Source organism: Rhamphochromis longiceps, linkage group LG2 (genome assembly GCF_057381845.1).
Source record: "Rhamphochromis longiceps isolate RC_006_pf linkage group LG2, R_longiceps_female_GT1.1, whole genome shotgun sequence".
Taxonomy (NCBI): Eukaryota; Metazoa; Chordata; class Actinopteri; order Cichliformes; family Cichlidae; genus Rhamphochromis; species Rhamphochromis longiceps.
The window spans coordinates 36,911,788-36,925,288 of record NC_140558.1 but is presented as its reverse complement, the minus strand read 5'-3'; the positions used below and the strand labels follow the sequence as shown (position 1 = coordinate 36,925,288).

Genomic DNA, 13,501 nt, shown 5'->3' with positions numbered 1-13,501 from the left:
CCCCAGTGGCCCTAATCCTCTTCTGTAGCTAAGACACTTGCTTTTGCAAATTTGATTTTTTGATCAGCACAGCCTCTACATGCTGTTGGTTTAGAATCTAGACGTTTCTGTATGTCATAACAGTGCAATAGACAATCAGCAAGCTCATGCAAGACCCTGAGGCTGAAGCAGCTTAATGCATCATGAGAAGCTTTATTTGTTTGTTTTCTGAACTCATGTTTACAAAAGAAATACTAAAATACAAGAGTAGACCAGAGGGAGAGTTAAGCTCAAATGGGAGGCAAGGCCCTATATTGTACACTCCAATAGGGCTGTAACATCAGGTGGGCGCTAGTCCACAAAGTGGTGATGGAAGAGAAGTCAGATGTTCCTGCAAAGCATCCTGAAGCCACAAAGGCTATAATCATGAGAATGAAGATGCACAGCATAAAGAAACCCACTCTCCAGATGGCTTTCTCCAAGGTACCTGGGCATCTTTACACGATTGAGAAGCAAGAGGGAGAATAATGAGCGAGAAAATGAAATACGATGCCTCCATCACGTACAAAATCTTATCTGAGTACCTTTTAGACTGAAGCTTAACTGTGGGAAGATGAGGTTTCAGCAGCTCCTCAGTCTTAGCTTCCTCCTGCAGACAGTGTAGCAGGCATCATTAATGTAGCATTTCTAACTCAGTTTCTCTAGTTTGTATTTATTTTATTGAACTTCATACAGACATCTACATTTCCATGATTTGTGGAGTCTGTCATGCCGGTATTCATTTCAGCTGTTGTGGCCAGCAGTTTAATTTCCTCTGCAAAGGACAGAGGGCGGTTGAGCACTCGTTCCTTCTCTCTCATCAGGTCACTAAAAACAGAGTGACGCAGTACATTATGAGCTCTCCCACTATACTGTGTAATCTTTTAAAGCAAGAGGATCTGTGAGTGAGGATTACAATGTGGCCTCATCTTGTCTGTCCTCCAACTGCTTACTGTGCTCCTGCGTTGTCTGCCTGAGATCCTGTAGCACAGACACAGGGCCAGACAGTAAAACACCTTAAAAGTTTATAAGTCAGAATTGGGCAAATGTTACAAGGGCATACATGCCAACCTTCCCGATTTTTCCTGTAGAATCCCGAATGTCAGTGCCCCTCCCAAAAATCTCCCGGAGCCACCATTCTCCCGAATTTCTCCCGATTTTCCACCCGGACAACAAAATTGAAAAACCATATATCGCAGAATTCATAGCGCGGCCCAGCCAATTCCAGTTTCCAACTGTGGCGGCAGCTACTTAGTTTTAATATTACTCCTATTACTCTTTCTGGGTCACAAAATAAACTTTTAACATATTTTCAGGCGAGAATGTAGCTGTGTAAACTTCAAATATCTGAGCCGAGGAGACACATCGGCACCCGTCACATCGTTTTCAACCCCCGCGGTCTTTCACTACTCAGATTAAACATGATATATAAGTCACTTTGATAACTTAAAACTGCTATTGTTGGACTTTTTTCAGTGTTTTATTTGTTCGTGAGTAAATCAGTTTGGCTGAGATTAAAGTTATCAGATTAGATTAGATTCAATTTAACTTTGTTAATCCCTCGGGAGGGTTCCTCCGGGGTTTTCACACAGCTGAATAAACGTCAAACAGAAAACTGATTAAACAGAAGTGTGAGATGGTCAAGAATTTATGGCAGCGTCAAGTTTATATTTTAGATAGCAAGGAGCAGGCGGAAGAATTTCACTCCACTGACAGAGTTCGTGATGTAATTCTGAAGGCTAGACTGTCCAATTTCACAGTCGCTCACTTCCGGCCTACCCGGCTTTCGGAGGACCCGGCCCACTTAGATTGCGAAGGCCAGGTCCTGAGGAGGATGCAGCCTCTCAATTTGGATACCCCCGCTGTTTCTGGCCAGCAAATAGAGCTGTTGGATACCCCCAACAGCCCTTTTGAATGTCTCCCTAATTCTGAGGTTTCAAGGTTGGCAAGTGGGGACTCTTTGTGAGCATCGCCTATGGACTGATTCCAAATGCAGTATCACATTTCAGGAATCTCTGACTCTCACACTGAAGATGAAGCAGACAATCCCTCCACCAAACAGACTTTAAGATGAGTTTTTTTTTAAATCAAACAGTAATTGTGACCCACAACTACTAACTGTGCGCTCGGCTTGCAGGCACACAGCATGTTTAAGATCTCCCCGCTGACTTTCAGTGATGTTTAAGTCATAAAACTGTGAGAGCTCCTCCAAAAGCGTCAGCTTACAACTCCAATCAATCACATAATACATCAAATAATAATCTCTGTAATATTCTGGATATTTATTATTGAGCTATTTGTATGTATTAGAGCTATTTCTTATAATAAGCAATTTAGTTCAGTCTGTTACTGTTCTTACTGTATTGAAAGCAACTGTAACCACATAACTTCATTTAATAAGGTATTCTGTGATGAAAGCTGATGTCTGCTTTGCATCAATACTCAACAGTTCACAGTCTTCTTATAGACCTGCTTTTTCTTTCTTCCAAACATATACTTGATGATTCTGGCTAGACTTTCTATCTCTCTGCATCTCTGACTTATCCAGATGTTTTAGTGAAGTGACTGCACGTAAGGATTCCTTTGGAGGACTCTTCCATGCAGGCTGTGTTTGCACATCTGAACTGCACAGTGAAATAGTGCACCAACTCTCCTCTGTCAGTTAAAATTTCCAGCAGCTCTTTTGAATTCATGACGTTGATTTGTTTTCCTTTCTTGCACAGCAGGGGTGCAGTTTTAGCTAAAAGTTTTCTAAGCCTTGCAGATATTGTCTTGACTTTCAGAGTTCCTTTTAACTGTCGTTTCTCAGTGACTTGTCAGACAATTGAAAGTTGGAGGTATTTTGATCTTTTTAAAAGCCTTCCCTTTGATGCCCTGACAGTCTTTTCAACTATGGCACTTTTTGACCTGTCAACAAGTCAATTAAGGCCCAAAGAGTACCCGGACTTTTACATACAACTGTGCATTTGCAGATCCCAACAGCTCCAATGCAAGCTCGCACATCATCACACAAAGGAAATGTCTCTCTTGTCAACAGTCTGCTAATCACTGACACAGTTTGAAATCCATGTGATAAAGAGTTGCATCACATGAATAAATTGCATAAATTATACTTTTTTTGGTTTAATGTTTGATTAGATATCAATGGATAAAACATTCTTACCTTTATATTGTTGAAGCACTCTTCCACAGTTTCACTTAATTGATTCAACTGCAAGTATATCTATAAAGAAATGGTAAAACAATAAACAACAGAGAACTGTGACAATCTTTACTGTTAATGTTTGTGAGAAAATCTAAAACTGTTGGTCAGTCACTGCTTTGTATTGACATCGATGCTGATCTTATACTTGCCAGCTGAATAGCCTCATCCTTGTGCTCCAGGTTTGACTGGTCCTCTTCCCTTTTAAACTAAAAAAACATACAAAGTACAGAAGAAAAGAAGATTATCAAAATACTATATACTCATGTCATTCAGGTTTGTCAAGTGAAACCAATGTGGACGTTCTTTACATCTGCATTATTTTTTAAAGTCTTCCGGTTATATAGAAGACTGTGGAAAAACAGCACTCAGCTTCCTTGATCTATGATATGACACCCTTCTGGGATCTTTATGAGCTCATTAATATCAGATCATTCTGAAAAAAACATTCATTTTGTTTATTATGGACATTATTAGAGCCAAAAAAGAGGATTATGCACAGTATTCTTGTTTTTAAATAACTTGTCAATCACATAAGAATGGGCTGTCCTTGTTTTTGCAGTCAGATACACTCCTTGTTTGCCACATTCAGTTTCAAAACTATAATAAGGCAACGAAAAACACTCAGTTGGAGGCTTCATAACTTTACTAATGTGTGACATCGAGGTGGCTATAACCATGGTGGAATTGATAACGTTACCTTCAAGTCCTGAATTTCAGACTTGAGGTTGCTCAGTGAGAGCTTGTCCTGCTCTATTTCTTGCTGGAGGCTTTTGAGCTAAAAAAAATAAATTATATTTATATTTAGACACAGCTTTCCAAGTTTCTGCAAAACTTAAGATGTCAAAACTGAAACCCAAAAGCAAAATTCATCCAAGATAAATAAGCATGTATCACTGCACACTGAAACTATAAAATATGAGTGTTTAAAGTTGTTACTGAATGTGAAAAGTAATGCATATCTACCTCTGCAGTTAGCTTTTCATATTTTTTCTTCATCACAATGGATTCCTTCTCCTACACAAAAACATGAAGGTTCATCTGAAGTGAACTCGCTGGGAGAAACCAGCAATCAGTGCAACATTACATCTACATTTTATGAAGCTTAAATATCACTGGGGGAAATAATGATTTGATCCAAGGCTGGATTTGTAAGTTTGCTCACTGGCAAAGAAATCACAAGTCTCCAATTTTTATGGTTGTTTCTTTTTAATGGAGAGAGACAGACAATCAACTATTCAGAAAAAAACACATTACCATAAAAGTAGTAAATTGATTTCTGTGCCATTGAATGAAATAATAAAACATGACTTAGCACTTGGTGGAGAAACTGTTGAAGATGTTTCTTGTAGTTACCACCAGGTTTGCACACATGTCAGGAGGGATTCTGGCCCACTGCTCTTTACATGAACTTTCTAAATCCTTTAGGTTTCTTGGCTGCTGCTTGGGAAATCAAAGCTTCAGCTTCCTTCACAGATTTTCTATGGGTCTGATAGGCTACTCCTTAACATGCTTCATATTGTTGTTTTGGGTCGTTGGTTGAAAACCCATCCATGGAAGGGGGTTCTCTTCCATGACTTTAGGGACTTCTCGTATTGTTAGCAGAAAAAGCATAACGATTCCACCTCTGTACCTGACTGTGGAGATAGTGCTCATTGGGTCATCATCTCTCTTCTTCCAAATGCGGCATGTCAAGTTCATGCCAAAGAACTCGATTTTGCTTTCACCTGATCACATCACTTTCTCCCAAACCTTCTCTGAATCATTTAGCTGTTCCATGGCAAACTTAAGATGTGCTTGCTTGAGCAGGGGAACCTTGCGGGTGTCGGAACCAAAGAAATTGCTTCTGAGGATAGGACTGCTTTACTCATATAATAAGTCTGTTATTGATTGACTGTAATCTATGTACCAAATTGGCTCACATCTCTCCATTAAAATGAAACTACCATAAAAACTAGACACTGTTTATTTCACTGTAAGTGAGCAAACTTACAAATTCAGCTGGGGATTAGATAATTCCTCTGCTATATTTCAAACACTTCTTACGAACCAATTCACGGATCTTTTCTTCATTCCGTCTATGTGCCTCGAAGTCATCTTCCAGAGCTATGCAAGGCTCCGCTTCAGTCTGTTGCAAGTCTTGGAAAACTTTCTCCATGCTGGAGACACACAGCGACAGTTTTAAGCTTCTGACCACATTGCTAAAAAAAAAAAAAAAAAAGAACCTAATAAATAAAATCACCATAAAAAAAAAAAAAGCACAATTATCCAGTAATAACAACTGACTTATAATAGGTTTAAATTTAAAAAACAAACAAAAAAAGGAGATCTAACAGCAAGATGCAAAGTATTTCACAGGCAACAATAAAACAGCAAGATTAATCTGAAATTAGTAAAATATTAAAAACCCAACCTGATAACGTACTGGATTGTTTCATTAAATTCCAAGCAAGAATTAGGCTACGTTCACACTGCAGGTCGTAATGCTCAATTACGATTTTTTGATCAAATCTGATTTTTTTTTGTCTGGTTATTCACACTACAAATAAAATGTGACAGCAAACGCGCTCTAGTGTGAACCGTTCACGGCCCCCAAAGCGGCCCGCATGCGCAAAAGAAGACGTCACACACAACGCGCTCTGTTTAGACCCAGACCAAACAGTATTGTTTGACTGATGGCCCTTAATATAAAGACTTGTTTCGGACTTTACGTTTCCCAATTTTGTTTTAAGTTATAAAGTTATTTTGTTATTTACATATGGCCTAATAATGATCCTTATTGCTGTTTTAGAGGAGCGGTGCTTCAAAGGATAGTTGCAGATTTCTGTCATAATCTGCAGATTATACAGTACAAACAAAATGTTCACGTTTCTCCAACGTTGTCTTCCCAACAGTTTCACTAACATCTACACTGGATGGCCAGGAAGCGTTCGCGATGTCTTCTCCGGCGCTGATAATTGGCGTCTGTCTTGTGTGAGTGACGTAAAAGACGGATTTAATGCGACATGACCATTCAAACAGCAGTCGCTTTCTAAAACATCAAATATGTATCAGATTCAGTACCACATATGAAAGTAACCCAGATCAGATTTGAAAATATCGGATCTGTGCTGTTCACACTGTCATACCATGATCGGATATGGGTTGCATAGGGTCAGAAAAGTCGGATTTGATGCGCTTTCACCTGCAGTGTAAACGTAGCCTTAGAAACACTGCTGTTGTCCTCAGGGCCAAAGATAACAATCTTTCTCTTTCAGACTTTTCCCAAACAAACATAAACCACAATGTTTTACTGGAAGCCAAAATATGGAAACATGTGACACTTGCAACTGAATGCCACCGAATGGCAGGGAGACGAAATGGAAGTGACCCTTCCACAATCAACTCGTGACAGTAATCTGTCTTAACTTACGTTTCAACTTGTTTTCTGAGGGACTTATTCTCCGAACCCAGTGCTGCCATGTCATCATCTGCACCATCGAGCAATTTCCTCATGTCAGCATTTTGATCTCTCAGCAGACTCTGACTGTATTCCAGCTCTGCTATTTTCTCAAGCATCTCCTTTGGTGACCTGCACATGCACATCACAGAAAAAGGTCATATGCTGCACAGTAAGTCCAACCAGTTGTGTGTGTGTTCATTAAGCATCACTCACATGTTTTCCTCTATGACATCCATTGAGTTGGCGTATTCCTTACCCTGCTGTGATCAACATATGTTTTTGTCAAAATTCATATAAAATAGTGACAAAGCCACAATACATATTTTTGAAGTGAATGGTGTTGAAAGTAATTTAGATTTCAACTAGATTTCAAGTAGACTTTATTTATTCAAGCATAAATACATTTTTGGCAAGAAAGAACAAGCAAATGCACAGGTTTCTATTAGGTAAAGTAACAAAAATATATGTGGACAAGTTGTGCTTATGTGTGGTTTCCTCCCAAAAGACAATTTTGTGCCATGAAAAACCATGATCTACTTAATTTATCTAGGCCACTACAGTCATGTGAAAAAGAAAGTTTCAACTAAACCCACCTTAAGCAGTAATAAATACAAGTAATTGTTTCCAGTGTGACTTTATCAGTCTTTTACAATATTGGCTTTTGCCCAACACAGCATGTCACTGTGCATTATGTCTAAGTATCTTCACTTTGGTCTTGTCTTTTTCAAAGAAGTATCATTGTTTTTTCAGATGTACTAAAGCTAAGCCATGCTGACACTTTTACAGAAGAGGCTTTCTCTTGGTAACGACTCCAAAGAAGGCCTACCTGTTCATTATTTTCAGAACTATACTGTCATGAACTTTAACATTTAATATGCTAATCGAGGCTTGCAGAGATTGAGTTTTTGCAGTTTCACTAAGCACTGCACAATCTGAACTTGAATATGCTGGGATGTCCACTCCTGGGATGATAGAGGCATTGTGTTAACACACACCTGAATGCTTCAGCCCAGTAAAATGCCTGAACTCCTGCTTTTACAGAGGTGCTGGTACTTGCTTAAGGTAAGTTAATCATTTACATTTGGAGCACCTGGCTGCTACTTGCCCTATTACTTGCTATGGCTATAGTAAGGGTTTGTTAGTTAACTAACTAGTTAACTTATTTTTTGCATCAAGTCCTTTTTTTTTAACATGACTGAACCAGAAATGCTTCATATGAGGCATATTTGTTTTGGCCTTGCAGGCAAGACCAGGACATCACACATTTAAGTAGAATGACATTTTGCTGTTAATGTAAATATAGATGGAGGTATGATTAAGGCCACATTAGCTTGAAAATGAATAAAAACAGACTCAGGCTTAGCTAACGGTTAACTTAAATGCGAATAATTAAAGCTAATAAGTTATGAGAACTTAACTGTCGTTTACAAAATGGTTAAGTTTTTTTTTTAAAATACAGACACACATGCAAGCATTATTGTAACTTTACATAAATGTTTAAACGTACTAAAATGGAGGGGGGGAAAGGCTAATGCAAGGTAAAAACGTGCAAGCTAATGGCCAGCTTTTTTTTCAGTTAGCGTTAGTTAAATAAAATTCAACTTTGTGCAATAAAGACAATTTCTAGCAGAGCTTAAGTGTAAAAGTGTTTCAGTGGTGTTGTAGCTGTATAAAACTAACAAGCTAAAAACCTTACCAGCACCTGAACACTTTGCTACTTGGATACCTGGTCACACTAGCTTAACTACCAAGGATCTAGCTTCCATACAAGCTGGTTACCATGGCAGCAATTAGTTGGGCAGGCTTCACAATGAAGGCACTTTTATCAAATCGCTTATTTCCATCTAGTTTATAACAAATTTATATAGCAGTATAACTGTAAGACTCACTGATACTGCTTATAAGGGATCAGAAAAGTTGCTGCCATGTGGAATAAATGTAAACTGTGCTGGTAGATATTGCTGCTTGCTTCAGTTGCAATTATTAGTTCAATATTAGACAAATATGACAATTTGTTTGTGTTGTGTTCAAGAAACCTGTCTTGGATGTTTTGAGCTTTGTGGTTAACCATCCATTAGAAGATGGGTAAACTTCTGTCACACAGGGATGGACATGGCCAGAGGCAGGCTGTGGGTGTTTAAATGCTTAGTTCATCCCAAAGTGGTAATAGAATATCCCCTGTCACAGAACAAATGGAGTCTCAGCATGCCATACCAGTATTATTCCCATCTTATATTGTTTTATTTTGGTGAGCCTCAGTTTCCTGTCACCTGATGTAGTCGCCTGCTGCTGTAGCCCATCTTCATCAAGGTTCAATGTGTTTTGAGTTCAGAGATGCTCTTCTGCATACCTTGGTTGTAACAAGTAATTATTTGAATTACTGTTGCCTTCCTTTCAGTTTATGCATTTCTCTGAACTCGGGATATTTTCAGTTATTTTCAGATGGCTGTGCAGGAAACTCCAAGGGGATCAGCAGTTTCTGAAACTCAGCTTTGTTGTTGGTGCCAGATGGATTGGCCTATGTTCAGTTACTTAAATCACCTTTCTTCCCCTTTTCCATCTCGACATACATAAGTACACTGCCATACTGTTGCTGCCAGTATGGCGAAGATTTTATCTTTTGGTGATTTTTATAATTGTTTTTATAATTGTTCCCTATTTGAACAGGATCTATTTGGAATTTTGGAATAAGAATTATTTTTATTAGTCAAATATGACAACAATTGCAGTTTAAAGTGATGCAAATTAGAAAAAGTTAAAACTTTTGAAACCCAAAATTTAATTATTTCAGCACAACTTTAACAAAAATAGAATAATATTAAAATTAAACACTTCTCAGTGGTATATCCCTTCAAGCAAACACCTTTAAAAGGCAAAACACCCAATAATCAACCAAACAAAATGATATCTTTTGGCAAGGAACTAACAACAGTTGTAAAGAATAATAATATAAAATTTAGTGACCAGTACAAACAAACAAAAAAGGCTTGTAATTTTTCCAATACACTTAGGCCAGAAGAATTAAAATAAGAAAAATAAAAGATGCCAAGGAGTAAAATACATGGAGGTAAAGGAAATTCATTTGGCATCAATTAAAACTGACATGTTCGCATTCTTCCATATTATTCTGAAATGAAGCACTTGACAGGATGAAGTACACTCAAGACAGGTAAACAGTTACAGGGATACCTCGTGAAAAAAGAAAGACTCTATAGCCATCAATTATAACAGTTTGAATGTGTTTGTATGCAAAAACTGGTAATTATAGGCAAAAACAGGATGCTCTAAAGATTTCTATACAGTATGTAACGTATAGGGTACAGAATGAGGACACAGACGCTGCTTAATGAAATATCAAGCATGGAGGCAAAACTGTTCACACATCATAAGCATGTACATTTTAAATACTGCATTCACTAAACGTAAACTGTCATATTTTGCACTTTTTTCCACACCATTTCAGTGTTTACTTTTATTTATTTCAAATTAATGTTGTGCTGAAGACATTAAGACCGCTCCTTTGTGTCTCCCACTGTTCCACCTGCCACAGCAGAATCCAATTAAAAAGGTCAGTTTAATAAACTCAGGAGCATCCTCAGAGCAACAGCAAAATAGAGGCAAATGATTGTGCATTTTACAGTCAAGTGGAGTAATCAGGAACTGCGTAAGCCACACTTGTGTAACGTTCGGATTTAGGCAGCCTCAGCGTAGGGAAAACCCAAGAAAGCAGCTATTATCAACACTCCCACGAGGCGTCACTGTCAGAGATTGTGAGTGCTTCTCAACAAGGATTAAAACTGAACGTTGTTCAGTCAAAATACATTCTTATTTCAGTGCTATTTTCAAACATGTATTATCAGTGCTCGCTTGCAAGATGAACACATCGAGTTTCTGTGTTCATTTTCTGAGGCCAGCCTTGCTGAGTGTACGGATTACCATTTAAGATCAATGTACCACCAAAAGAAGACCCTTAATTTCTTTGTCTCAGCACAGAATCTACAGAGTAGACACTGGCAGTGAGTTACACCCACCAATACATTACACAGCCACAGACAATTCTACTTTCTTCCCACTCCAAGCTACCTCTTCTTGAACTAAGATGAGTTCCCCTGCTGCTCCCGATAACATTAACCACCACCATTAAAGTAAAGACACTCGGTCCGCTCCGATCAGCACCTGTTACCGCGAGGGCTCCAGCGATCCTGTGACCTGGAAGTTTATGCCGTCTCCTGGCGGTGGCGAGGGGATAAGAGGGCAGAGCCAGCAGATGTACCAACGCAGGCCCAGTGTGTGATGCAGGTTGCCAAAGAGTCCCAGGCTGTAGGGTCGGCGGGAGGAATACCACTCCCTGGTGGTCTGACCACGAAACAGCAGGTAGAGATGGAAGAAGAAGAAGGAAGACACCAGCAGGAAACCCACCACGCATGTGTCTGCGATGAATGCGAAGGCAAAGGCACGTGCTGAGACCTGGCCTGGGGTGACGAGGAACAGCAGCACACATTAAATCACAGCAAGTGATTACAAATCCAGGCAAACTGAGGTCTGTGATTCATCTCATCACCAATCAACCAGAGGCAAGAGGACAGTATCAGTTTTACTTAACCCGTAGAGTTTCTAAAATACAAACTAAAATATGTATTTCTGAATAATTCTAAATATTTTTTCATAGATCTTAATAGTCAGAGATGTAAAAATAATGGAGATGAACTAACTGTATATTTGGATCTGATATTGACATTTAGCTGATTTTTTTTTTGTGGTTACTAAGATATGTGATCAGTAATGATACCAGTCAACAGTGGGAATATCAGCCAATACCAAGCGAAATCAGACAGCAATAACGATAATTTTTCTTTAAGCAGAGATGACAGTATCCTCTTTCCTTCAGTTTTAATACATTATGTTCATTTAGCAACATCTATAAGTTCAAACAGAGTGTCAAACAGTTAGTATCACAGTAATAATGTGCATGAGACGCTCCAGCTGTGACAAACCAGATCGTACCTGAAACAAGCATGATCCAGGGTATGAGCAGCAGCAGGATGCTGTGTACCGTCACACCCTCCTTCAAGATGACAATGAAGACCTCTGCGTTCATCAGGGTGGCGTACAGGAGCCCCGACCACATGAAAAACAAGCAGCTCAGGAAGTAGCGGTAATTGCGGAAGCCCACGCACTGGCCAAAAAAGACGCAGTGGTGATCCCGCCGCAGCACGCACACCTTGCAGTCGTAGCAGTGGGAACAGCGCGGAGGAGTGTGCGTCTCACATGTGTAACAGTACCTTTGAATAAAAGACAGACTTTTTTTAATGTATGGTTATTAGTAAATCTATTTTATTGTGAGCATCAAAAATAAAGATTGTGTTGAGCCACACGTTAATAATTCAAATGAACACCTGCTTTGGAATAAAGTGTGAAGCAAACTTTAGATCTGGCAAAAAGCAAAAATCTCACTTCTTTGCTGCCGTTAAATTAATTATTTATGGTTCCCGATCTCGCATTTTTCAGATTTTAGAAAACCTACAATCTGTTTCAGTTGTCAGCAGAGGTTATATTTCTTGTTAACATGCAGTACATGTTATGCAATGCTAAATTTTGTTATGTAATCACCCCCACCCCTTTTATCGCATTGCACAGTTGTAAGCAAAGATTTACTGCAAATTTAATCTGATCACTTCACTCAAACATAAACATCTCATCTCACATCTAAGTCACAAATAATCTGTTAGGATTCAGTGTTTTTCCTAGCTTGTCTCTCTTTAAAGCCTAAAACAATATGTCAAGGAATTCTTGCCTCTGCCTTGCTTATACCTCATGTTGGGCAGGATAGGGAAGCATACAGGAAGTAGTTTTTCTGATTCGATGCTTTATGAAGGTTACAAAATACAAATTAGTTGCCCAGAACATTATTTAAATCAAGATTCTTATCAAATCATGACGACAACAACAACAAACCCGAAGCGCACAAAGCAGGTAGCTTTAGATAGGTGGCAATATTAAACATACAATGTGCTGTGCATCAAATGTTCATTTCTACAGCTGTTTAATCCTCACCTCCACCCTTGGCCGAGGACTTCTCCTCCCAGGAACACTCCCTTGATGCTGGGACTAGTTTTCATGAAGAGCAGGGCGTTCCAGCAGATGTTCCCCAACATGAAATACTGGGCCAGCAAGTGGATTAATTTCCACCGAGAGGACCACTGAGTCTTCTTCTGGTCTGGCTCCAGCGGAGCCTCCACCGACACCAGGTAACTCACCTCTCCGGTTATGGAGAAAACCAGGAACGTGTTAAGGACCACAGGGAGGTAGTGACACATCTTCTCCACCCTGCAAAACACCTTACTAGCTATACTCGTCATGTTTTATTTGAAATTGCACCTAAAAGTGAATACGGAAAGCGGAAGGAATGCTTTAGCCGACGCACAGCGGTAAGCGTTGGCTAGTTTAACTAGCCTAAAACAATCTAAATTAGCCTCTCGCGTGAGATAAAGTCAAACACATGAAATAAAAAAAATGCCTTACGTGTCTTCCGGAAAGTTACAGTAGCGTAAGAAAATAAATGGTACCGTTTTAATCTTTAAAAACCTCACTGACAAGCACGATCTCTGATTGTGGACGGAATCTCGTCTGCTAGTAGGTGTTACATGAAAATATATCCGCAATGCAACAATATACTTTGGTTCCACCTCTAACTTGCCATGGGTAAAACATGACTAAATCACTCGCCTTTAGCCCTTTATTTGTATATAACTGTGTGTATCGTTTTTTTTTACGTCCCAAAATGTATTTCTGTGTGTCAGCAGGCACCATTTTGGTGTAAATTTGCTTCAACCACAACC

The 13,501-nt window shown here is 39.1% G+C and overlaps 2 protein-coding genes across 8 annotated transcripts; both read right to left on the bottom strand.

The window, feature by feature from the left end:
* Positions 1-69: 69 nt before the first annotated feature.
* Positions 70-9,289, bottom strand: LOC146677806 (uncharacterized). 4 transcript variants are annotated; one of them, XM_085426470.1, is made up of 12 exons: positions 8,359-9,289; positions 6,876-6,922; positions 6,633-6,791; positions 5,271-5,421; positions 4,187-4,237; positions 3,921-3,998; positions 3,373-3,429; positions 3,182-3,241; positions 935-999; positions 717-846; positions 564-628; positions 70-474 (listed from the first exon to the last, which is right to left on the bottom strand). In XM_085426470.1, exons 2-12 carry the CDS (start codon positions 6,896-6,898, stop codon positions 270-272), a joined length of 1,044 nt encoding a protein of 347 aa, XP_085282596.1. In that variant the 5' UTR covers positions 6,899-6,922; positions 8,359-9,289; the 3' UTR covers positions 70-269. The 4 variants fall into 4 exon arrangements, with proteins under 4 accessions (XP_085282596.1, XP_085282604.1, XP_085282614.1 ...); XM_085426478.1 differs by having other exon boundaries at positions 723-846; XM_085426488.1 differs by having other exon boundaries at positions 5,271-5,379.
* Positions 9,290-9,421: 132 nt separating this feature from the next.
* zdhhc24 (zDHHC palmitoyltransferase 24) lies at positions 9,422-13,329 on the bottom strand. 4 transcript variants are annotated; one of them, XM_085426519.1, is made up of 4 exons: positions 13,185-13,329; positions 12,717-12,989; positions 11,667-11,944; positions 9,422-11,134 (listed from the first exon to the last, which is right to left on the bottom strand). In XM_085426519.1, exons 2-4 carry the CDS (start codon positions 12,977-12,979, stop codon positions 10,842-10,844), a joined length of 834 nt encoding a protein of 277 aa, XP_085282645.1. In that variant the 5' UTR covers positions 12,980-12,989; positions 13,185-13,329; the 3' UTR covers positions 9,422-10,841. The 4 variants fall into 4 exon arrangements, with proteins under 4 accessions (XP_085282645.1, XP_085282654.1, XP_085282663.1 ...); XM_085426528.1 differs by having other exon boundaries at positions 13,229-13,304; XM_085426537.1 differs by having other exon boundaries at positions 13,257-13,288.
* Positions 13,330-13,501: the final 172 nt, after the last annotated feature.